The sequence below is a fragment of the Halichoeres trimaculatus genome, unplaced genomic scaffold (assembly GCF_033239565.1).
Source record: "Halichoeres trimaculatus isolate MK-OKI-2021-1 unplaced genomic scaffold, fHalTri1.1 fHalTri1_scaffold_13, whole genome shotgun sequence".
Lineage (NCBI taxonomy): Eukaryota > Metazoa > Chordata > Actinopteri > Labriformes > Labridae > Halichoeres > Halichoeres trimaculatus.
In genome coordinates this window covers 26,810,824-26,837,402 of record NW_027437191.1, presented here as the reverse complement: position 1 = coordinate 26,837,402, position 26,579 = coordinate 26,810,824, and the positions used below count along the sequence as shown (strand labels likewise).

The following is a 26,579-nucleotide window of genomic DNA, read 5'->3' as shown; positions in this document are numbered from 1 at the left end:
GTATCGACCAATTAACCAGCAGAATTTGACAACAACCACCTTCTTATAAGCCAAAAAAAAAGAGCTTGTTCAAAAAATGTTTTGATCGTGTTCTTTTTATTAAGTTGAGATAATCAAGACAGATATTTCTATGTGCAAAATAAAAACAAAAGTTTTTGTGTCTGAGGAATCAATTTTAACCAGGCTACCCATTACAAAAACACCTCTCGAGAAAGTGAGACCTGCTCAATATGATGTCATTTCTCCCTGTAGACAAGCTGGCAAGACTCACAAGCGAGTCCTTTCGCCTCTTTCTGAGTTATTTGATAATAAGTAGGGTGTTAGTCAAGTGTTGCTTGATCACATCCACAATGTTACAATATCTCCAGAAATGACTTTAAATAATAGTTTCATTAATTTGCAAATATAATTTTTAGAAGAATCCTTCTGTAAAAATCCAGTTGGTGTTTAGTTATTGGCTTTCATGTTGATTTTAGGCCTGAAAACACGTAAAATGTGAACTGTGATACCAGTCAACTATGTTACACTGTAAAGGCAACCTAGAGGACCAAGAATGGTTGGCACTCATGACATGTTCTTGCAGTTTTTAGGAGTTGTCATGGTGTTCTAACTGTACAGAAAATAAAAGACTGTTTTCCATAATGTTGAAAAGTACTCTTTTTTTTCCTCACTAGCACATGACATCACTTCATTTTGAAATAAAAAGTGATGGCTTAAAAACTTCATTTTAAAGCAATGATTGGAATATTCAAGATAAACTGGGTTAAACTTTTTTTTTTTTGGTCAAAATCTGAATTTCTTTGTGTGTTTTTTTAAAGTATATTTAAGAAGGTAGGAGGGCATGACTTTCTGTCAAAATTCTGAAATCACAAAACTACCACTGAAGTTGGAATTCAACTGACAAGTTTTGTACTAATGGAAACTGTTTTTCTCTCATAACTTTATTTCCCACTACTCCACCTTGTGGAACAACAGAATAATTACAAGCAAGAATAAAACTGTTAAGAAAAACTGATCAACAGTTGTTGCCATATGAGTGTGAGTGTATAAAATTTGAGATTAGCAAATTTAGAGTGCATTTAAATGCCTTGCCACCAGCCTTGTATTTATTAATTTACTCATTTTCATGTCTTTAATTTAGTTCCGTTCTACACCTGTGCCTTGATGAATGTATGTCTTTATTCTCCGTCGACATATGTAATAGACAGTTCGCCAATGAGGTTTGCAAAATAAATAAATAAATAAATAATAGTAATGGTCGAACCCAGTAAGGTGCCAAATGGAAATATGCAACCCATCTCCAGTTCCCACTCCAGTCCAGTTGGTGGCAGTAATGCGCACACAAGCTTGTTTTCCAATCGCCCTTAGACAACAATAATAAGAAGAAGGATCAGGTTGTCCCCTGACCCGGACTCGGTTTCGGTCAGAACCCTGTTCTACGGCGGTGGTTGCAGTCGATGTGATGTCGGACGATTTGAGGATTTTGATAAGTTCTTTATATCTCAGTGGATAAATTATAACGTTTTCTTTGGTACCGGATCGCATTCATCTGCAGCACTGGCCCAGAGCTGCTCGGTAAGCGAATTAAACGTCACATTTAGCATTAGCTGACGTTAGCTCAGGTGTCAAATGTCCGCGAGACCTGCGGCTGTAAACAGAGAGCACCTGAGTCTGTCCTCCCTCTCATGTTCTCTACCTCAGAGTATTTATAACCTACTTTTTGTTTTAAAAAACACCATTAACAAAACAGTTCAGATTGTAATGTTTTCAGCTTTTGTTAATGATCACTGTTAGCTAGCTAGCATTTAGCATGAGGCTGTGAGTTAAATCTAAGGTGAAATCATAGACTGTAGGTTTTAAAGGTTGTTGTTTTTTGTTCTATGGTGAGCTCTGAAAGTGTTTTAAGAGCAGAGATATCATTGTAAGCATCTATGAACAGAAATAGCAGGAACGCACATGAACTCTACAAAGCACTCATGCACATACACAGACATACACATGCCCAGTCTAACTCTAAGATAGCCCCCCAGCAGAGGACAGCATCAAGAGCACTGAAAGACAGAAGAATGGTGTTAAGGTTAAATGGAGGAATGTTTTACTCACAGGTATAGATTTTAGGGGTTAGTAACTTAGATATGCTCTTCATTGGTTTATAATAAGGATGAAACATGAATGCAGAAGCTCCTCTTTGTGCTGTGATCTGCCTTAGGTTTCCCTCATCACCTACTTTGTTTGTGTCTGCAGACGTGACTCTGACCACTCTTGATCATGAGTAACAGCCACCCTTTGCGACCCCTGGCCTCTGTGTCAGAGATCGATCACATCCATCTTCTGTCAGAGCAGCTCGGAGCCCTGGTGCTCGGTGAGGAGTACAGCGATGTTACTTTCATTGTGGAGGGGAAGCGTTTCCCAGCACACCGGGTCATTCTGGCAGCTCGCTGTCACTACTTCAGGTAAATGTATAAACACACTATTATCATCTCTTATCTTACGTCTCCAGAACCAAAGATTCTTCATAAAGCCCAAATGCCATGTGATGTGTGACACTGGATAACCCTTTTCCTTTTTCTTCATACCTACTTGTGTGATGTTGTTGATAGGACAAATTAGAGTAATTTAGGATTTTAAAATGCTGTTGGTCCAACTTAGTGTATAGAGTTTTGTTCGTAGCCTAGAAGATAAAGCATTTTTAAAATGAAAAGTTCTAACTTAATAAAATGAAAGAATCACAGGTTAGTATATGCATTTTATTGTATCAGGTAACAACTGCTGATTTAGGATATAATTTAACTGGAAAAATATCATTTCATCAGGGATTCTCTACCAATTTTACATGAATATGGTTGAAAAATTGTGTAAGAGGGCTGTTTTAAAAAACAAATAATTTATCACCTTGAAAACTCGTCAGGATCTTACTAAAAAGTTGCTCTCAGCTTTTAATTTTTATTTACACAGAGGGCATTTTACAGTGCTTATGCATGTGATATAACAGTGCTTTTCAGTTATTATTTTTAATTATGCATGTCTCAGTGAATTGTTTCAGGGCAGCTGGCAGCTAGCTGAGAAAGCCTGAAGCTTAACACATTCACTTTGGTTTGAAAGCAAACTTGCAGTCATTGTTTGAAGAAAACATTAACCCTCTGGCTTTTTAGGGCTCTGCTGTATGGTGGGATGAAAGAATCCCAGCCACAGGCTGAAGTTTGTTTAGAGGAGACACGTGCTGAGGCCTTCTCAATGCTGCTACACTACCTGTACACGGGCCGGGCCAGCCTCAGCTCCGCCCGGGAAGAGGTGCTGCTAGACTTCCTGGGGCTTGCTCACCGCTACGGCCTCCAGCCGCTGGAGGACTCCACTTCTGAGTTTCTCCGGACCATACTTCACACCAACAATGTCTGTTTGGTTTTTGACGTGGCCAGTCTGTACTCTCTGAGCACGCTCAGTGCAGCCTGCTGTGCATACATGGACAGACACGCACCAGAAGTGTTGAACTCTGATGGCTTCCTCATGCTGTCCAAGGTAGGAGTCTAAATATCACAATGCTCTGCGTGACACTAATGTTTTTCCTTTTTTCTGTTTTTTTTTTTTTTTAAGATAATAAATATTAAAAAATCAGATTAAAGATCATTTAGAGTGAAGATGATCCTCTGCCTTTGACCTTATCGTCACACTTTGTCTTATTAGTTTTGAAATATTCATCAAAGGTGCATTGAAGCCTGCAAGTTATGAATGTTTGAGTTCTGTAGTTTTTCTGTTAACCTCCCTTTCTTTACAGACTGCATTGCTGACTGTGGTTCGTCGGGACTCGTTTGCTGCCACAGAGAAGGAGATTTTCCAGGCTTTGAGCCGTTGGTGCCGGCAGCATGTGGACGGGACTGATACGCAGGAAGTAATGGCAGCAGTGCGACTACCGCTCATGACTCTGACAGAGATGTTGAATGTGGTGCGACCATCCGGCCTGCTGAGCCCAGATGATCTGCTGGACGCTATCAAGACCCGATCTGAGAGCCGCAACATGGACCTCAACTACAGGGGCATGCTCAGTCAGTGCATTACATTTTTCAATCCATCCTGTCATGAGTCTTATTAAACACCAATCAGAAAAACTAAACTCCTCATATGTTTCTTCTTCATGGGTTTCAGTCCCCGAGGAGAACATTGCTACGATGAAGTACGGAGCCCAGGTGGTGAAAGGAGAGCTGAAGTCAGCGCTGCTCGATGGGGACACACAGAACTACGACCTGGACCATGGTTTCTCTAGACACCCTATTGAGGAGGACGGTCGGGCTGGTATCCAGGTCAAACTAGGCCAGGCCTCCATCATCAACCACGTTCGCCTGCTGCTGTGGGACAGAGACAGCCGGTAAGAGGAGGCCTGCCTCTTTCTGTGGGCACGTGTTCAGAGTTAGGTTTTTATGGGTTAAATCTCTGCCTGATAAATGAAAAGCGGGGAAACAGATACGCGATTTGGGCTTCAGTGACACAATGCCACATAATCAGAGAGCTGCTTTTTGTAAACGTTCTCAACATGTTGTGTTTTCTTGCATTTTTCATATGGCTTGTCCATTTTTATTATTATATTTTATATATATGCTTTTTTTATACAGTTCTCCATTTTTTTAACATTGGATGATGATGAAAGACTTTGAGTGAATTGTGTATGGTTTTTCGAAATGCCCCTCTTGACTGTTTCAGGTCATACTCCTACTACATCGAGGTATCTATGGACGAGCTGGACTGGATACGAGTTGTGGACCATTCGAAGTATCTCTGCCGCTCCTGGCAAAATCTGTATTTCACCCCAAGAGTCTGCAGGTACACTCAACCAAACATCCTGATTTTTTTTCACCTGTGCCAACTCAACTTTGACTCAACTTGGTGGACAAAAAAGTCAAAACAGATCTGATTCTTGTCTCAATATTTTGCTCAAAGGACCCTCTGCTCAAAGGACCCTAAGCTCTGTTTGAGCGTTAATGTATGTTATTAACTCAGTGTTTACAAACCACAATGTTTGCTTGGCAGAAGACAGGGGAAAACATCACACGTCCAACAGTCTCAGTGTGGAAATAAAAACCTTTTGCAGTTTGCCCCTGAATCAATTTGGTAACTCACTCGGCTCCTTTATGTTTTTAAAGAGGTGTTTTGATTACAACAAGCTCAGCAAACAGAATGATGGTAATCCTCACACTGGTCCTCTCATGGTTGTCTAAAGTTTGATTGTTGAGGTCAAAGTTTCTTCTTTTGTAATCTAGTGTCAATTTTTGTGTCTCAGGTACGTTCGCATCGTGGGAACACACAACACCGTCAACAAGGTCTTCCATCTTGTGGCCTTTGAATGCATGTTCACCAACCGCCCCTTTACACTGGAAAATGGACTTCTGGGTAAATTTTAGAGACGTAATAAAAGAGAAAAAATTAACTTCACTTTATGTTAAATTTAGTTGTCAAAAGAAGATACTGTCATTTGGGGTAAAAGATTTAGAGCAGCGATTTGCGACCTGCGGGCCGCAAAGGTATTGCAAATAGACCACCTGATCATTTCCAAATGTTGTTTTTTTTAATCTGGTGTGTGTGTTTGTGTTGTCTGGGGTAGTTTTATAAAAAAATACCAAATGTTTTTCTAAATTTTAAAACTACTACATTTGAAAGGATATTGGAAATAATCAAATATTCTTTTATGTTCAATCTTCAACAAAAAAGTGCTCTGAGAACATATTATATTGCCTCCGTATTTATGGGGTCAGAGGTGGGCTGCACAATTTTTTGAGACTCAAAAATGGGCTTTAAGTTGGAAAAGGTTGGGAACCACTGATTTAGAGACTGTAATTGTTGTATCAAAATGTGTCTGGTGTATAACTCTGTATAATCTGCTGTCTGCAGTGCCAGGGGAGAATGTGGCAACCATCGCAGCGTGTGCGAGTGTCATCGAGGGTGTGAGCCGCAGCAGAAACGCATTGCTTAATGGAGATACGCGTAACTACGACTGGGACTCAGGCTACACCTGCCATCAACTGGGCTCCGGAGCCATCGTCATCCAGCTGGCTCAGCCGTACTCCATCAGTTCTTTGAGGTATATCTGGACTCACCTGTTACTCAGAGTGTGGTAGGAAAAGAATTGTAGTCATCCTTTATTATTGGTGATCTTTGTATAAACTTTCTGTTTTTGTTGTTGTGGATCTTTCGGCTTCAGGCAGCTCTTTGAAATCTGCAACAATAAAAAAACTGATTTCCTTAAATCTTCATGCAGAAACCGGTTGTAGTTGTTTGTTTGATTTTCTGACTTCCTTCTGTTCAGGTTACTGCTGTGGGACTGTGATGAACGCTCATACAGTTATTACATTGAGGTCTCCACAAACCAGCAACAGTGGACGAAGGTGGTTGACCGCACCAGGGTGGCATGTCGGTAAGCAGCACCCCTTTACTGCTTCCTGCTCTGCTTCAAAACAGGGGCGTGAAAAAGAGTTTTAACTACTACAACTCTTTTTATTACACTCATGTTATCAAAATGTGTAAATACACAGTACCATTACACTACAAAGATTAACAGACTTAAAATTAAAGTGATGAAGCTCTGTCTGGATCACATGATCAGTATGAAAGCAGGAATATCTTTGAGCTTGTGCTTCAACAGACAGAAGATCCTGACACCATATAACTTAGTTGAGCTACAGTTAGGAGAATTATTCTTGAAGTTTTAAAGAAGAGAGAAAATGTTTAAAATATTCAAAGTTCACAATCTTGTAATGGGATTTAAAGTTAATCCTATCTATAACAAAAGGTGTCCTGTTGCTGATTTTATGTTTGTTTATGTCTTACAGATCGTGGCAGACACTGAAGTTTGATAAGCAGCCAGCTTCCTTCATCCGTATTGTTGGGACTCATAACACAGCTAATGAGGTAAAATCAAGCAGCAACTTCCAGTCTCACATACACACTAAACCAATAAAAAAGAAGCTTTCGCAGCAAAAGTAAACCTATTTCACTATCGACACACACTGTATGGGGGTGAATATTTTCCTAATTCGGCAGTTTAAAGGATCTTAAGATCATGAGCGCGCCCAATCAGAGGCACAGCTCTACTCACGTGACTGATGGGCGCCCTATAGCTGGACGTCACTTCCTTTATGACCTCTATAGCCGATTTGCTTCAAAAATCAGTTTTCAGAAACAGACAGGTGATGTCAGGGAGACTACATCCATTAATTATACAGTCTATGGCTTAAATCAAGTTTGTGTGTCACAGGAAAGGAAAAGAAACAACAAACCAAACGTTTGACCCTACAGCAGTGTTAAAAACGGTTGAAGGCCCAGCTTACACGACAACATTCCATCTGAAAATGCTAAAGCGCCATCGTGAAAACTAAAAAAAAAATCTGCATTTACACGGAAACGCTGATGGACTGAAAACGCTGTAGTAAGCATGCCAGGCCTGTAGTAAGCATGCCAGGCCTGTAGTCAGCGCTATAACTGTCTTGTCCAGAAGCTGCTTTTGGAAGATCTCCACCGAAGTAGAATTGAGCTGATCAGCTGGTGTATTGGTGAATACTAAGTGCAAAAGTGGAGCAACAGATGCACATTTTGTTGAAAGAAAGTCAGTAGATTCAGCAGATTGAGCAACACAAGCACAACACAGTAGTTTGTGATGATTGTAACAACGTTACTGGTGTCCTGTTGTATGTGCTTGTGCGAAGCGTGACGTCAGTGTTTCCACTGAAAATGCCGTCTTACTGTTTACACGGCAATGGTGTCGGGAGCGTTTCAGAAAAATCCTACTCAGAATCAGAATCAGCTTTATTCGCCAAGTATGTCCAGAATACAAGGAATTTGACTCCGGTTTAAACTGCACTGTACAAATGTTATGAATAGAAAAACACTGAGAAACACTAAATATTAAAAAAGTTGAAAGATAGAACTTAAGTAGTAGAGAAAATAATAATGATAATTACAATATTAAAATAAATTACTTGTATGGAGTAGAATAAAGATATATACACAATTTAAGTTAAAAAGTAGTGCACTGAGTAGACAGTGCTGGAGGCCGTTTTCAAAAGTTTGCATTTTTGGTCGGCTGAAATGCTGTTTCGGTGTTAATGTGAGGCTGAAACGCAACAAAACTTTTGCATTTCACCCTAAACCCTAATCTTTTTAACGGCCCCTAACTCTCTGCTCTGTCCTCAGGTGTTTCACTGCGTTCACTTTGAATGTCCCGCCCAACTGGACACAGAGGTGAATGAAGGCAGCCCGGGCTTGGACTCCTCAGACTCTGGATCTGCCTCCCAGCAGCCACGACCCCAACGACCTTCACGCACACACAGCCTGCAGCCGTCCCAGCCCTCGTCCTCTTCATCATCTTCCACTCAGTCCCATCATTGAGAGCCTCCCTTGTTTCCTCTCATGGGAAGGTGAAGAGAGGAAGGGAGACCTCCGAATGCCATTTTGCACAGCCTTCTTCATCCAGACTGCACTGCTACTACGCTGCTAAAGGCGTCTCATTGTCATAACTCATGGTCCGTCTGTCAGAAGTGCAACAGTAGAGACTGGTGTATTTGTAGCAGCATTTAGGGCTCCAGTCTTCCCAGTTCTGAGACGTAAAGTTAGCTACTATATCCTCTAGCTTTTACACTTTTGTGGAGGTACTTTTTAGCTACTCAGACTCCGGGTTTTCTCCTTATAAAAATCATCAAAGTGGAATCTTTGCTTCTCCAAAGAAGAGTCTCATGTGGAGCTGTGGTAATACTGTACCACCAAAGAGCAGTAAGACCAGGGCTTGGGTGGGGGGTGATGGTGGTTAGTATCTGAATTTTACGAATTAATATTTCCAAAAAGAGATGGATTTTATCCTTACACAAGCTATTTTTTTAAGAAACTGACAAAAATGACTGCTCACTTTTCATACCATCAAGCTAACAGAGTAGCAGTCGGATATTTTTCAAAGTTTGGGATTGAATTCTTCAAATGTTTGCCAAAGCTGTGGGCTAATGGTGTTCATATGCAACTTGCACTTAATCCTGTTATGCATTTGCATATTAAGTAATGGCTGCTTGTTGACAGGATTTCACATCTTGAAAACCAAAATGAGTGGTCTTTATCTGATGTGACTTTTCATAGTTTAAATTATACCTCAAGAAAAGCTACTTCAAATCTAAACTTTGAATTAGGTGTCTTAATTTTGTATTTGAAGCACTTCATGGCTTAGCATAACTGATTTGAGGAATTAGGAAGAAAAATTCTCTCTGAGAGGCTTGGACCAAATGATGGATGCACTCTGGGCTGCAGGGAAGACAGTGAAATTCAGTAGATACACATGAGCAGCTGCTATTGGCACTTTATTTTACTCAAATACTCAGACAAACAGTTGCAGCTTGGGTCTTCTGACTGAAGCACTGAAGTGCTGGATTTGGTAACTCTGTTAAATTACCTGTAACACCTCGCTCTTTGCTTCGGGTTTGAGATGTCTTTGACGTGTGTTTTTAAATTAAGCTATCAGTGCTGTGGTTCTTGTTTGTTCTCCTTTGTGTCCTGATGTTGCACTTTTGAGTTGTCTTGAAATCTCCTTTTATTTCAAATCTTTTATTTGATGTAAGTAACCCTGAAAATCCCAGCAACCCTGGATGACCCACAGATTGTTCTGTCGGCCTTTTGTAGTCATCCTCATCTACATTTGATTGCATTTGAGTAGGTAGTTTGATGAAGTCTTCCTCAATAATTAAGCAGAGATTAAATAGGGCTTTAGTTGGGTTACATTGTAATGTAGAGAACACACTCCCATCCCCTGCTCCTTTATAAATGTGTATAGTTTAACTTAATATATATTAGTTCGACCATTGATGTGTGATTGCATTTCACTGCCTCTTGTTGAATACATTGCCCGTCGAAAATGTGAGGACGGAAACAGCTGACATTGTTTGTAAATGTTCATTGCTGAAAGGGTCACACCCGATGTGCTTGCCTGATTCTCTGCTGCAGAAACAGTGGAAGTCTTTGATACAAGCAATACAGTGATGTCTACCTTCTGTTTGTTGCCAGAGCTTCTGTTACAGGCTACAAATGTTGATCAATCAGTACACATTCATTCATCACGACACAGGCACTGATACCCTTGTGTGTCATTACTCGTGGAACTGATTTATTTTTCACACACAGTGCTTAAAATTCACCAGACCACCACCTAGTGTAAGGTCTTTTGCATTGCTGCCCTCAATGAATAGTTTAATGCCGATATCAAAATAGTATTTTCTGTTTATCCAATGATCAATCCACCAGTATATGCAAGGGCTTTTATGAAAATTAAATCTGTAAAGTTAAATTTCATTACTATCTTATCCTTTAACATTCAAATACACTGTTTAACACCAAAGCAGAACATATTATAATACTAATACTTAATTTCTGTCTTCTTAGAGAATTCCAGTGCACTGGCTCAAACTTGCAAATAAAAATAAACTTTTGTTCTTTTATGGTAAAAATGGCTGTGTAGACAGGACAGAGAGGGGTGAGATCAGCTAAGTTAAGCTTTACGTGTTTTGTCTCACATTTTAAATGATCAAAAGCAGATATGCAAAGCAAAATATGTAAAGAGAAGTTCCTACACTAATCAAACTGGTGATTTACTTGATGGCAGATTTTTTTTTGATAAATACTAATTATAAAGAAAAGTGGACACTTCAGTTTTCACATTTATTATTTCCACATGCTGAAAAGTAACTGGTTAAAAACTGGTTAAACAACCTTTCTTATATCACTTAAAGCTCCCGTGTGGCATTTTTAGTGTGGATTTCAATCTCCTGGTAGACAAAAAGACACATTTTATGTCTGATAATTTTTTGTCCTGCTCAGTCCTGTTCAGGCTCTGTTTTTCATTCAACTATGTCCTCACCTGTCCACTTCACCATGGCAAGGCAAGGCAAGTTTATTTATATAGCACATTTCAGCATGGCAATTCAAAGTGCATTACAGGCAGAACAAATCATAGAAAACAATTAAAATTCAATTAAAAAGGAGGATAATTAAAAAGATACAATAAAACAACAACAAAAAAACAAACAAAAGATTAAAATAAATTTTAAAACAGATTCGAAAAACAGATTTTAAGATAAAATTTGCAGTGCAGAATTAAAGACAAGATATTAAAATGAATTGTTAAAATGCTCTAATAAAAGGCAGCTGTTAAAAGGTGGGTCATCAGGATCATGTTCAGTTTCATTACAGTTTAAAACTTGTCAGGAGCTTTAACCTTTAACTTGTTGCCAAGAAGTCGCACAGTTTCAAGACATTAATAATTTAAAAATATTAGTGGTGACTTTGCTTAACTTCACCAAAATTTTAGTGCAAAGCTTCTTAATTATACACAGTCTTACAAGGAATTGGAAACATTCATCAGAATCTGGTGGAGACCAAATATGAGCTACAAAGAGGGTCACTTCTGGATGTTTGAACCTGACAGCTGAAATCATGAATCTGTCTTAAACAAGTGAGCTTTATAAAACTCATGAAGAGGTTGCGTAAACTATTTTTTAAATAATAAAAATAAATAAGTAAATACAATGGAAAAATGAAACCGTGAACAAGAAACTACTTTTGCAGAATATGAACTAAAGCTACTGTAACTAATAGGCTACATCTAAAATGTGTTTTCAAAACTTGAATGCATGTATCTTATCCTTACAACACAAAAGAAGACTAGTCGGTTCGCCATTGTTAATTCTGGATAATAATAATACTTATATTGTTTTGCAGCCCTGTATTGGTATGATGTTCTGGCAGTTGATAATGAATTGGGGCCTGATAGATCACAAATGGTCTACAGAGAGACTGCTAGTCGAAGCTCGTCAACCCTCATACATTCGTCCTTTGTTTTAAAGTCAGTCCTGTGTTTGCTCCTCTAATTTTAAAAAGATTCAAATAGATTAACTTGTGTTTTATCAAATAAATGTCACTTTTAGCCTGTTTTTGCTTCTATTGGAAATATTGACATTTCTAGTTTGATGGACGCGTTTCCGGCCCTGCATACTTCCCACCAGTGATGAATGAATGGGGGGGGATCAAGGACCGTTGATAAGGAAAGTCCGAGCTGGTACTGTTAGTTTCCTCATGTCTTGTGCTCTTCGACGTATTTACGCTGTACATGTCGTAGTTGTGAGATATCATAGCGAGGTTGGCGTAATATCACGTTTATAAATGTCGAGTTAAACACCGGGACGCCCCCCTCTTTTCTCTGTGGATGGTTCAGTCTGACCGTCCAGCTGATTGCTTTGAGTACCGTTCAGTTCTTCAAACTGATCCGTTTTTCGTTCTCTTATCGAAGGATTTTTTCAGCCCCGAAGGACCCAGATCACCTTCCTTTTCACCGACTCTGGGACTTAAAAGAAGGGAATATTTATTTCTGATTGAAACTTGAGTGTTGGATCGTTTTTGCCCATTGAAGGACCAGGCCCCGGACTCATCCCAAGCCTCGCTGTTTCATATCGGTTTTTGTTGGAAGTCATGGGAGACACCAGTGAACGAAGCAAACCTCCCAGTCTACCTCCAAGGTGTCCCTGTGGATTCTGGGGGTAAGATTGAGCTCTAATCCATACTTTATTTAACCTGTTACCTGAAACGCAAAGCTAAAAGCGGATAAAATATGCTGAACGGGTTCAACTCGTTCAAACCTTTTGTTGTTGTTCTGTTGTAACGTTACAGGCCGAGGGTGGGGGGTTGGGAAGTTAGCTGATAAATAAACCTCTCTGCTTGAAAACAAGCTGTATTCTCACTGTTTCCTGAACATGTAAACACACTTTAATCATGTCAACCCCCGACTGTGACCCTGAGTCGTGTTGAGACATGTTTTTGGACGTTTTTGTCAGCCTGAAGATGACGTACTCCAGATATAACATGATTTATTGCCAGCAGGTTCCTTTAAACATGCCTTGTTTCCTGTATCACCTCGAAGGAAATCGGCAGTAAAACAGTTGAAATTTTACTTTGATTCAACCCTAACACGAACAGTGTCAGTACTCCGCTTTAAGAAGGATTTTACACCCTTTTTAAGGTCGGTGTCTTCAGGTGGTGGATGTGTGTTGCATACCGGATGTGATTCACTGATGTGGCCCTAAAGGATTATTATTAATGTCTTACAAATATGCATCATGCGCTGTAATTTGAGACCTGTATCATTTCACAAATACATACTGATTTTTTTTTATCATATACTCCAGATTTAAAATAATATCTCCTGTTTTGTTTTCAGTAAATAAAACTTTTCAGGGGTTTGGAGAAATTAAAAGTTTAGATTAATCCGGTTTTAGGGGCTTGTTCAGTCTTTTTGCAGCAAAATATTTTGGCCCAGTTTTTAAAGTTTTGTGTCAATAAGAGCTGAAGCTGATATCTAAATGTCCTTCAACTAGACACCTCAAGTTTTATGTTGTAACTTCACCAGATGTTTGTACAGTAGAGACTTTGTTTTCTTGAAGCTTCCAAGACATTACAGGACAAAATATTCAAGATGAGCTTGATGTCAGGATAAAAAACTCCAGGTTCCTGCAGGGTTAGATATCTGACTCAGTTTATCTTCATAGAATATCAGTTATAATCACCAAATGTAGGAATGAATGGATCTCTAATGTGAGGACAGGTCGTGGTAAAGAGGAAGTTACAGATGGGAGTAAAGAGTTAGGAACAGCTCATACTTGTGATATATTTAAAACACTAAGTATTTAACATTAAAATCATTATCTATCTTAGCAGCAGTACAATAATGCACCAGTCACAATGATGATATTTAAAGAGTTAATTTCTTTCAACCACCATAAAGCCAAAAGATACATTAACTATTAAGATAATGTGTTATTTTTACAGTCAAATTTTTATGTCAAGCATTAATCAATCTCAAGATAGGGTCAGTAAATAACATACAGTCTTTTCTATTTGGGAACAAAGGGGTGGGGCGGACTTTTAAAAAGTGTTTCTTCATGAAGATGTCATCACATTCATCAATGTGAAGTTTCCGTGCAGATGTGTGGCACTTTCCTTGTCACTTTTCAGACCTTTCAGCTACGTGCACAGACATGTATTGGTTTATCTCAGTTCATATGTTACATTAATTATCTATTTCAGCTGCACGTAAAGGAAAACTTATCTAATTTTAACGCTAATATAAGAAGTTTTAATTAAACTTCAGTCATTTTATTTTTTACCCCATAGAACAGATGGCTCAATACCTTAAAAACCTGTGAGGTTGGCTGACAAACTGACCTGTTTTTCTTACAGTTTAATCCAACTTTAAACGTAAACATGTTTTGGAGACTGTCCTGATAACATGAACACTGTACATAACACAAATAACCTTTACTGCACCAGTATGGGTGATCTGGGACAGTCATCAGTCACATTATGATCTTAAGCACAAATAAATTGATTTTTACATTAATTTGTTTATATCTTCTGTACGCAAACCTTCTTCACTTTTCTGTTGAGCTTCAAGTGATGGCGGCAAGGAAGTGATGTGACAGGGTTCTTGCGTCTTTAGCATGCTGCAGATCCCTGGTTTTACTTAACACGCTAAAGCTTGAGTTCACTAGTCATGAAATAGGTGATAGGTTATAATATTTTATTTGTAGAAAAAAAAATGTGTCATCATTCTTCATGAACAGCTTCATGGGCAAAAAATAAATGACCATCACAGGAAAAGACTATGGAAGTCAAATAAGCTACAAGAAAATGGTCTGAGAGAAATAGTTTATTAAGTCAACAAGGAAAGTTTCAAGAAAATATCCCAAAAGAATATAAAACCACAGTGGCAGTATTTATACCTTTTCTCCGGTTAAAGGTGAGGTCCTGATTTTACTCTGCAACAGCTCATAAGAAGTGTTACAAACTAAAAAAGCACAAAAAACACAGACTGTGAAACTCCATAAAATAAATCCACTATAACAAAGCCTTAAACAGTTTTGAATCATTCAGAGAATAACAAACAGGACAGGCTCATCTGGTGGCGCTTATGGCTGGATCAGTGCAGCAGAAAAACATTGAAACAAGATTACTTTCTTAATAATGAGCTCTGTGTTAAACCCGGATATACATAATTAACAGTAATATTAATGTTAGAGGGACAGACCACTGCTGCTGTAGGAAATAGAAACAGGGACTTGATCGCCTCTCTAGTTTAAAGGCAATGTTAGTCCTGCTTCAGACTGTCCCTCCTGTTTTAAGGCAATGTTACTCCACTTTAAGACTCCCCTTTTGTTTCAAGGCAACAATAGTCCACCTTAAAACAGTCCCTCCCGTTGAAAGACAACATTAGTCAACCTTAATACTGTCCCTCTTGTTTAAAGGCAACACTAGTCCACCGTAAGATTGTTCAACCTGTTGAGAGGCAATATTAGTCTACCTCAAGCTCAACCTCAGCCAACCCCCCTAAAAGTCTCATTTCCTTGTCAAACAAAAAGTACCCTAAACTGGGACCACCAAACCCACCTGTCATTGTCAGGTGACAGAATTGGCAGTTTGTTGTGTGTTTACAGCCGACCAAGCTCAGCTTAGAATAGCCAGGGGTCCCACACGGTCTGAATCATACAGCTTGTCCTGTCCCTTAGTTTGACCCTTCCCATTCATTCTACCTTGTGTCATTCAGACTGTCCCATATAGTCTTGGTGGTAAACCACACTGTCTGCTCCGTCCCATGCAGTCTATCCTGCCCCATACAGTCGGTTGTTTCATACAGTCCGGTAGAGTCTTTGCTTGTGTCACTGAAACTCATGGCCTAAAAACCAAGATCTGAAATGAGCCAAGTCCTTTCAAATTAATGTGAACATTAGCCATTTAGCATGATCCATTTAACAGGAACCATTTGTCCTGTTAGGCTGTGAACATTCACATTTGCCTCTATATGTTAGCCCAGGTCAGGGTTGAATTTCTGAATGCTTTCCACACGCAATGCTTTTGGTTGATTCTGTAATATTTCCTGTGGTTCTCTGACATCCTCCTTCAGATTTGTTGACACAGATTCTTGATTTTCAGATTAACAAGTAGAAAAAGCTGCATGGAGGAAACATTTGATGTGAATGAGTTCTTTGTATACAAATTCATTGTCATTTGACGTATTGGATGAGGGGTCAGGTCTTTCTGGTGGCACAGTAGGGCTATGTTACACATGCTCAGGGTGCGGCTACACCGTCCGTACCGTACTGTACTGCACTCACAGCACTCCAATATGAACTAGACTTAAGCACCGTTGCCTCTTGTACATCATTACGTCATAATACATCACAGGCCGGCCTACGTCATCATTACGCGTCTGTTTACACAAAGCATGGTCTCATCAAAGTCAGCACAGTAGAGACCACAGAGAACATGTTTTACTAAGGTTACTTTTTGGCTCATGTTAAGTTGTGTGCCAAAACCAAAGAAGTGTACTTTGCCTTTGTACAGTCCACAGCGGTCACACTGGCCAAATGAATGGAGCTTTAGGGTTGGAGTGCACTCAGGCAGGGCCACGGCGCACATGGTACCGCTGTTGCTGTCAGAGAATGTTGAACAGGTTTTGATGAACATTTCTCACTTCTCTCTACAGGTCCAGTAAAACCATGAATCTCTGCTCCAAATGTTTTGCAGGTAAGTCCATTGGGTTGTTTTTTTCAGCATTTTAAAATATCCACTAATTTCAAAGCCATCAAGGAGATACAATACAGTTTTAAACTGTTGACTTTGATTCATAAAGTATATAAACCCTTATTAAACATATCAGGACTCAGGGTTGGTTGGTCTTGGTTGGTTGGTTGCAGAGCGTCAGTTTCAGTTGTCTGAGCACTTCTCTGATTGAAAAGAACGAAAGAGCTTCAGATATATCAGCTAATTTTAGGAGGGAATTCAAACAATTGCTGGTCATAGCTTTGAAGTAAGTTTGATACACGTGTAAAAATGAGACAGAGTTTAGATAAAAATATTGTTTTGAAGAACTTTCAGGTGAGTTTTGATGTTTTATGAAATATTTGTAAAATGTGAGCATTTTCAAAATGATCTTTAAGCTCTAAAACAGAGTTAAATGTTGTTTTTCTTGATAAGCTATTATGGTTATTAATAAGTTATTATGGTTCAACTCATCAGACACACCTGATTAAGCTCAGCAGTTCATGGCTTGTGATCTAATTGACTCCGGCTCACCAGGTTTTTACCCTGAATAGGTGAATTCAAATCCTTTATTCAAAGGAGTAATATTATTCTGTGGTTTGCCATGAAGTGCAGAGTATTTTCAGTGCTTTTTTTTTGTGTTCACAATACAATGCTGATTAGGGTAAGAACATGTCTCGATGTGCAAGAAGTTTCCAGGTGACTCTTGTGGTCTGGAGAGATGGATGGGCTGAGGGTGTCCATGGTAACCAGCGAGCAAGGCAGACAGCAAGGACCTCGAGGCCGGCTTTGAGTCTGGCATCATAGACTGGGCTCAGAATAGACTCAATACACAGCAGCACAGAGGCAGAGCAGAAATGGGTTAGTCCACATGTGGAGGAAAAAGCTGAAATGTAGGCTGACCCTCCCTGGAGGACAGACGGAGAAGACAATATCAGTGGTGATCGATGGATGGTGTCTGAGATTATCAGAGGGATGATGGTTAACTTTAGTCTTTCTTCGTGAGGGAGAAGAGATGTTTCATACTTTTAAACTTCAAGGAAGAATGAGCATAAAGGCTGAGATTTTCAGTTTCATGTATATTACATATTAGAAATACTTCTAATAGAAGGCCTTTAATGTTGCTTTAGAACTCTACTACCTGGATGCAAACAGTCATAGGTATCGTGAAGCGGGGTGCAGTTTATCAGTATGTTGATCAATAAATGAAGATAAAGTTAAACTGACATAACCTCTGGACCAGAGATACAAGGAACCTATGCAGGCATAATAGATAGTTAGGAACTTATTAATCTTTTAGGAAGGTTTCAGAGGGAGACTACCTGCAAGCTAATGTTAGCCATAGAGGACTCAACGTTGCTGGAACTAGCTCTGCTAATGTAAGCAATGGGGCACTGAAGGGTGCTTTTACTTCTTTACCATCTGTTTGCTGCTCACTTGGACAAACCTGTTATCAAAGGCTTAGTGTCAGATGTTGAAAGGGTCAGGCTTTGCATCTGTACAGATTTCTGGCTAATTCTTAGTGTCTAATTCTTAGGCTACAGTCTGTCATCATTGTATTATTTTTATATCTTTCTTTGATTTCCCACTTGCTGTTCTTCACTATAGACATCGAGAAGAAGCAGCCAGGGGAAGACTGCACCTCTAAGCCCATCCAAAGCAGCGGGAGTAGCCAATCTCCAGTTTTCAGTAGCGAGACGAGCAGTAGCAGTAGCCAGTCGTCTCTGTCGTTGCCTCCCTCCACCTCTGAGCAGCCGTCAGCAGAAGAGCCATCGCCCACATTCCCCAGCACAAGGGAAGGTAAGATGGGACTCTATATGTAATCATACAGGGCCTATAACTTTCTGTGGTTTCTTTGTCCTCCTCAGACTCTGTGATCCTTTGCTTTAAATCCTGAGGGAAAGTACTGAGTGAGATAAAGCTGCAGAAAGACAAAAGACAAGAGCTGTTATGGACATGAAACCTCTCACATCAGGGAACACAATGCAGAACAAAAAACAGAGTTAAGGTGTCCATCATCGAACTATAGACTTTATTACATGAGACATAGACAGGCAGACTATACATTTTATAATACGATGGATTTCATGTACACCATTTAAACTCCTCCTCAGTCTTAACATTTGAAGTGTCTCTTTCGATTAGCATCTTCTTTATTATCTTTATTATTTATATTTGCCATTTTGAGGCATATCGGGAACGGCCTTTTTTTTAATCTGACAGCTGATAAGAAACAAATTTAAAACTGCGTTGTTGCGGCTCTGATGCAGCCGCTTCGCTGTCTGCAGTCACTACTCAGTCCCCAGCACTGTCCCCCCACAGCACCATCTGATTGGTTACAAGCAGAGCCATGACTTGGGAAAGAGCCAATCAGCAGTGCACTTATTACGGTTATTGCAGTTACATTGAAATTTTAGAAACTTTATTTATTGTAGAAAATTTAAGCTATATATTTTTTTTTAGTTTTTCATTTAGCTTTATAAAAGATGCTGCTAAGCCTGGGAGTTGTTTAATTAACTCATACTTAAAGGTATTTGAATGAAGTTAAGTGTTGGAGTATTTTTCAAAATTTTGACACCAATATTTGCACTTTGACTGCAAATTAATATCGGCTTCAAATATCGGTTATCGGCCTCCTTGACGACAAATAATCGGTATCGGTATCGGTATCAGCTTGGAAAAATCCATATCGGTCTATCTCTAGTTTAAACCTCTACAGTTCAGTGAATTTCTTCTTTATGAACAAACTGGATGATTTACTCATTTTGGAATAACCTGCTTGATGCAGGGGGAAACAATAGTTATAGCTATAAAACTTATTTTATTGATAAAGATGATCTGTTTCTGCTCAGCTGCTCCCCCTGCTGGTCGCCTTACATCTTAAACTGAAAAGTTTTCAATAAAACCAGCTTCACAGACTTTATCACAACCTAGTTTTCTTTGAATCTATGATCATGACCTAAGGAGGGAAGAACTGTAAAAAAGAGGCACTGCTAGTCTGGTCAGAATAGCGGCAGCTTGCTTCTAAAAGCGCCGTCCTCAGGTCACATTGTGCAGTACATTGACTCACCTCTTTGCAGCCAGAAGTTTGTCTCACAGGTGTGAAGGACACAGCTTATTTTTAAAAGAAATATTCAAATTAAAATCCCTTGGACACAGAATGTACTTTAGTTAAAGGGCAGATGTTTTGTCCAGTGAAGGTTTTATTTTATCTTTTTATTTTTTATATAAACTCAGTTTGTCATCTCTTCTCCACCTGCAGGCATGTCGTCCACAGAAACCGCCCAGGGAACACTCTGCACACCCACAAAGCGTCCACGAGAATCAGGTACAGTCGTCTTGTCCTCCTGCAGCTCTGTGCCCTGCCCCACTTTCAGCTCTAACTCTAAACCTGACGTTTCAATTTCAGCGTCGGGCTCCGAGAGCGAGGCCACGCCAGAGAAACGACCGCGGACAGACGAGAAGGAGGAGGGGAGTGGCGAGGAGACCCGCGGGACGCCCAAGCAGAAGAACCGCCGGCGCTGCTATCGCTGCCAAACCAAACTAGAGCTGGTGCAGCAGGAACTGGGCTCCTGTCGCTGTGGTCAGTACATCACTCGCAACTCACATGTTGGCAGCTAAAAAAAAAAAAAAAACTCACCACTGATTTTAATTTCAATGGCTTCTGTCCCCGCTGTGGAGGAAAATGTGTCAACAGAGTCAGAACCTGCAGCTTCTTCATGTGACCTGAAAACTGAAACTACAAAACCCAATTTACAGAACACAGACTGCAGTTGACTTCAGAAGGAAAAAGAGCTTTTTTTTTTTTTTTTTTAAATAAAAACACATTTATGAAAAAATACACACAAACTAACACTGCTTCACAGGTTCACTACAAATCATATGATTCCTTTGTCAAGACAAAGAAACAAAAACTGATCCATACCCTTACCCCAGAAACCCTAAGCTCAGTCTGAAAATTACCAGTGATGTGATGATTTCTATCCCTCAGGAGATAGCATTTTCAAGCATTTACACGGTCACTTAGGCTGTTTTCCAAACTGAATACTACACTACTAGTGCCTGATATTTTGGGCGAATTTCAAGTAGTAGTAGGTAGTATGTGAAAACTTGCACAATCTGCAGTATTTCAAAAATCCCTGGATGTCCTACTGATCCAGGAAAATTTCTCAGTATACAACGGACCAGTCTACCTGGCATACTGTTCCCCACAGTGCATGGCGCTAGTGCCGCTTGTCTATGCAGATGGCAGGTTTTGGTGAATTACTGCCATCTACTGGAATGAGTTGGCATTACAACTACAATACAACAACACTAACGTTAGACCAGGGGTGTCAAACTGATCCAGTAAAGGGCCACTGTGGCTGCAGGTTTTCTTTCCAACCAAGCAAAGACACACCTAACGCAAATTATTCAATCAATCAACTGGATTGTCTTTACATGGTTCATTTGTTGGATCAGGTGTGTTCTTGCTTGGTTGGAATGAAAACCTGCTCCCACAGTGGCCCTTTACTGGATCAGTTTGACACCCCTGCGTTGGACGGTCCGTGAGAAGTGAAGTGATGAGGAAGAAACAAAAGTAAATCTTGTCACTTCCAGTTCTGAAAGAGATGTTTACTTCAACAAATTCATTTAAGCCCATATAAACCACAGTGGATTGTATGGAAATGGTTTTTCCATCAGCTGTAAATATAAAAATCCAGATTTATTTTCAGTAAACGAAAAACTTTTTTTGTGTAAGATTAAAAATCACATATAATGTTCATAAAAATTGATTAAAAATAAAATTTGATGACTCTGCTACGATATGATTAACGAAATAACTAAATTCAGAGATTTGCCCATTTTGTACATTTATAAAAAAGGCAAAAAAAAAAAACCAACATCAATTGTAGCTCCACCCTGCAAGACTGGAAACCAGAGTAGTATACTACAAAACAGACCCAACAGAACAGTCATACTCAACTACTTCACTATCAAATCAAATCCTTAATTTCAGTCTTTGTTTATAAGCTGGATTGGAAAAAAACTTTAACATCATACTTCAATTTTTTCACATGGTCTTGAGTCAAAAAATCAAAGTCAAAGACCCTGTAAGAATCAGAAATATCAAAGAATCGCATTTTAAATTGAATCAGCGTCCAAAAGTTGACAAGAATCTAATCACAAGAACAGGGCATCGTCCCAACCCTAGTCTATCAGGTCATTTCCTGTCTTAACTAAACAGCTGTATGTCTATGAGGTCACTTCCTGTCTAACTGAACAGCAGAGGGGTTATCAGGTCACATCCTTTCTAACCGCTCTGCTCTCTTCGTCCTCTTAGGTTACGTGTTCTGCATGCTGCACCGTCTACCCGAGCAGCACGACTGTCTGTTCGACCATCTGGGCCGTGGGCGCGAGGAGGCCGTCCTCAAGATGGTGAAGCTGGACCGCAAGGTGGGCCGCTCGTGCCAACGCATCGGGGAGGAGTGCTCTTGATTGGCCACATGACGTTGTTACCCGCCTTCTGGTTAGAAATGAGGCGCATACACAGAGGAGGAGGAGGAGGAGTGACAAATGGGGATGATGGGAGGGAGGGTGTGGGGGGGAGAAGAAGAGGAGAAGGAGGGGGAGGAGGGTCTTTACATCCTGCATATGACCTGACTGTTCTGGATCTAAGCTCGACGCCGCCCTGTTGATGTCCTGATTTCCTGCGAGCAGCTTCTGTTTTGACCCTGGACTCGGCCGCTCAGGCCAACAGGGAGGCGTTTTTTTCTGTGGAGCCACGTTCAGTGTCGCATGCTCACACACACAGCCTTAACCCGACACCCTCAGTCCTCAGAGAACGGAGAGCAGAGAGGGATCCGGGACGTTTCCTCTTCTGGGCTCCTTTTCTCCTCCAAACAGAGGTCAACACAAACTGTCGTAGCGTTCGGTTCTTATTTTATTTCTCATTTTGTGGTCACGGGTTGAGGAGTCCAGCTCTAGACCATGACCACTCCTCAGGTTGTCATCAAGGGGTTAAAGTCTCAAACCTTTACCCCTGCCTTCCTCTTCTTCTTCTCTTCTCCTTCTTCTTGGTTTTTTCTTCCACTAATATTTGGGTCCTCGTGCAGCATCACTTCCCGTGTTTTGCATGGACCAGAAAAACGTGTATTTGTGCAGGTTTGAGTGGTTACATGAGGCAGTTCATGGACTCTGCCATGTTTTTCTTTTTCTCTCCGTGTGGCTGTGAAGGTGAATCGCTGCATTTCTACTGCTTAAACACGCTGTTGTGGAGGACAATACAGCCAATCCCTGCCTCCGCTCACACGGACTGTTGACCGAAAATAATTCTAACAAAGGAAACTAAAGGACGAGAGTCTCCGATCGATCCCCTGTGTAGCAGATCCTCTTCTCCCTCTTTCCTCCCACTTGTTCTTTTCCTGAGTCATCCAGTAGTTTTGTGTGAAAAGGGGAAAATGACTGAATTTTTGTATTCAGATGAAGAGAAGTTTGCTAAAACGCTGTGTTCATCACTAAGGTTGTAGGTTAGACAAGATAAACTGGACGCGGAGCCTTTTCCATAATTTATTTCTTATTTTCCCTCCCGAGGCTGATTCTGAATCAAGAGATTGTTTGTCCTGCAGTTTAAATCTGTGACGTGAACACGGCTGAAGCTGAGAAGAACTGAGCTGGTTAAAGTGGAAATAATCTCCTGAACATCAGACAAATCTGAGCTTTAAGTGAGAACAGAGTCTTCTGACATCCATAGAGATCAATCCTCTGCTCAGTATGTCTTTGGTGACTTGAGGCTGAGCGTGGAGACGATCACAGATACAGTTTAAGATTTAAATCAGTCGAACACCTTTCATGTTTAAAGTTTGGACTGTTTAAAAAAGAAAAGTTCAGCGAACATTATGTTTATCCCGTATTTAAGAAGAAGCACTTTCTGAAGTTCATCACACTTTATAATTAAAAGAAGATGCAACACTAAAGTTCGCAGGACCTAGCAGTTTATGTCCACCTTAAGACCACATTACGTTACCTTTTTTGAAAACAGTTAATATGTTTATGATTGTAAAAATGATGCCAAGGATGTTTGATATTGGGGCAGAGGAACTGTGCTATCTCTACTGAGTTCTGGTTCGTCTTTGAAATAAAAATCTGTTCCCGTTTCAGTCGTGACCCTCTGAGAAATTTGTCTTATCCCTCGGCTTTAGTTCAGGTGTGATATTAATAAATAATGATTGATATGTAGATATTTATAAAACTTTGCGCATCACGTCACAGATTTAAACTCCCATTTAGTTTATCTTCGCAGAAAAGCGTGAATTCTTCAATGAGTGGTTTCTCCTTCCCATCCTTTTCTGTCTTCGATCAGCCTGAACAGCCTACCTGCTTGGACTTTGTACTGTGCATATTGTTCAGTTTCACGCCTCTCTTCCTTATTCTCTTAAAGGGACATTCTGCCAAAATCAACTTCTTTGTTAGTTTGTTGCAGAAGCTGACTTTTTTCTTTCTTGAATTAATTTATATATATATTTTTTTGCATTTGAAGCACGTTTTAGGTGCATTAAAAGCCGTTAGACAGGTACGAAACCTCACTACTCTGCAGCATCACAAAAATGCATTTAAGAAAAGTTGACCTGAACTTTTTTTTAATTAGGAGAAACAAGCAGCAGATTTCTGTGGATCGCTTTAAAGCAACTGAACTTCAGAAAAGTTGATTCAGGTGGAAAGTCTTCTTAACCGGACTTCCCTTCACTTTGATAAACCTCACAGTCAGAGGACGGGATGCACAGTGAACCTTTCCTCTCCATCCTCACCCATCTCATCTTTTCTGTACGGACGCAGCAACGGAGGAGGACGGAGGGAGCTCGGAGAGACTCTGTGTCTGGTTCTTCTTTTGATATGTTTCAAAAACTTGTTCCTTTTCTTGAGTGCTAAAACGGAAGAAATGAATCTCTTTCTGTACCTTTTAGAGAAAAATTATTTAACCTTATATCAGTTTGAGTTACTTACACCCTAGCATAGCGTGGCATATTTAGTTAAGTGTATAAAAAACAAGAACATAATTCTGTCCTTTTTTTCTCCTTTAATTTTATTGTGTTCCATTTTCTGCTGAGGAAAATAAACTGGATTAGAAGATGTGCTGCGTGTTTTCTTCCCAATTTAACATCTCTCATTTTCTAACGATGAATAAATGAATTTAAAAAAAATGTGGAAATATCTGCTTTTTTATTTGTTCAAATGATATCTTGATATTCCCATTTTCCGAACCCTGAGAAAACTTGAAGCATAAAGAGTAGATGGTTTCTGAAACCTCCACAGCTTACCTGAGTTTTATTGCTCACTATGTCAACCCTTTAATGAGCACAGTGTACTCAGCAGTCACAAAGCCCAAATCATCTCAAACTGGTTTCTTGAACATGACAATGAGTCCCCTGTACTTAAATGGCCTCCACAGTCCCCAGATCTCAATCCAATAGAGCACTTTTGGGATGTGGTGGAACGGGAGATTCTCATCATGGATGTTGAGCCCAAATCTGCAGCAACTGTGTGATGCTATTATGACAATATGGAGCAAAATCTCTGAGCAAGGTTTCAGCTCCTTGTCCAATCTGTGACACCAATAATTACCGATGTGGACCTGATGAAGGGAAGCTGAGGGTATATGAATTATTTATGGTGTAAGAGGCAGATTTAAACTCTGCAGCTCTTAAAGTTTTTGGATGACTTAAAGGAGGTCTGCAGGGTTTTAACCCTCAACCTGCTGACTGAGTTTCAGTCTCCAAAACATGAATCAGTTTCCAAACAGATGTCCTGGAGCTCATTTAGTCCACATTGTGCAGACAGCTGCTCTGCTTGAACACTAGATGGTGCTGTATGACAGGGAAGAGGTGGTTTGTATCTGTCTCTATTCCAACTTTGGTCCAGACATCATCACACTTGAAACTTTCAGAATATATCAGAGATAAACGTTTGTGTTGGTTTGCAAGACTTAACTTTCCCTTCAAGCGTTTTTTTTTAAACCATTTACAACCTTTAATGCCAGAAATCATTTCCCTATTGTACAATGTCACCCCAAAGAATGAAAAAGACTACCTCTATCTGTTTGGTTTGTTATCTCGCACATCATGTCCTATCATTTACCATAATATTAAATCATCATGGTTCATGTACTTATATTTCATATTATTGGCATATTATATGATCAGATTTTACATGGTATAGTCATTAACAGGAATGGGAATCGAAAGCTGGTTCCTGTTGAGAATCGATAAGAAATGTTTCAGTCCATAGATATCCTTTGCCTTTGTGCTTAACGATTCCCTTATCAATTCTTTACATTGTGCCGGAGCCGCCGGGCCTTACGTCGACTAGTCTGCTGCAGCTATCTTAGCTTAGCAGTTAGATAACGTTCCCGCGGAAACTGTGATTCAAGATTTTCTGCTTGAAGTTTTACTGAAGAACTGACTTCATAAAGAAATGTACATTACTCTCTCTCAGGAGATCCATATTCAGTACATTCAAAATGGTATAAATTACCTTATTTACCAAAATAACAAAATAGCGCGAGCTTGATGCTAACGTATATGGGAAACTGCATTGGTATGCTAGTAGTTAGCATACATCAGTATAACTTCAGCTTCAGAATAGAATTTCAACTTTCATCACAGAAACATATCACATCAACTCTTTGTAAAAAAAAAATACTGAGAATTTCAGATGCCAAAAGCTAACAGGCAACTGAAAGACTCATAACTTCATAACTGTGGAAAGCTTCCAAACAACTTAAACCATTGCTATAACCACTTTCAGACACTAGATGGCCTACTTGAATTATTAATATATTACAACACAGTACATCAAAGTCACATTGTGTGCAATTTTTTACCTGTTTCTGTGTAATTATGCCCATAAATATCCAGACTCAGGGACCAATTACATTTTATTCACTTATAGTATAAACTCAATTAAATGTTGTTGACACAGAAAACCTGTAAAGCTACTTT

General features: G+C 39.7%; 2 protein-coding genes across 2 annotated transcripts; both read left to right on the top strand.

The window, feature by feature from the left end:
• The first annotated feature begins 1,379 nt into the window (after positions 1-1,379).
• btbd9 (BTB (POZ) domain containing 9) lies at positions 1,380-10,259 on the top strand. The gene is made up of 11 exons (XM_074685718.1): positions 1,380-1,575; positions 2,245-2,453; positions 3,153-3,516; positions 3,773-4,040; positions 4,141-4,360; positions 4,693-4,812; positions 5,270-5,379; positions 5,878-6,067; positions 6,293-6,400; positions 6,816-6,894; positions 8,176-10,259. The coding sequence occupies exons 2-11, from the start codon at positions 2,269-2,271 to the stop codon at positions 8,368-8,370; spliced, it is 1,839 nt and encodes a 612-aa protein (XP_074541819.1). The 5' UTR covers positions 1,380-1,575; positions 2,245-2,268; the 3' UTR covers positions 8,371-10,259.
• A 1,850-nt stretch (positions 10,260-12,109) lies between these two features.
• On the top strand, positions 12,110-24,709 carry LOC141802145 (AN1-type zinc finger protein 3 homolog). Its single transcript, XM_074685607.1, has 6 exons — positions 12,110-12,548; positions 16,547-16,587; positions 18,211-18,402; positions 19,865-19,930; positions 20,012-20,185; positions 21,926-24,709. The coding sequence occupies exons 1-6, from the start codon at positions 12,481-12,483 to the stop codon at positions 22,078-22,080; spliced, it is 696 nt and encodes a 231-aa protein (XP_074541708.1). The 5' UTR covers positions 12,110-12,480; the 3' UTR covers positions 22,081-24,709.
• Positions 24,710-26,579: the final 1,870 nt, after the last annotated feature.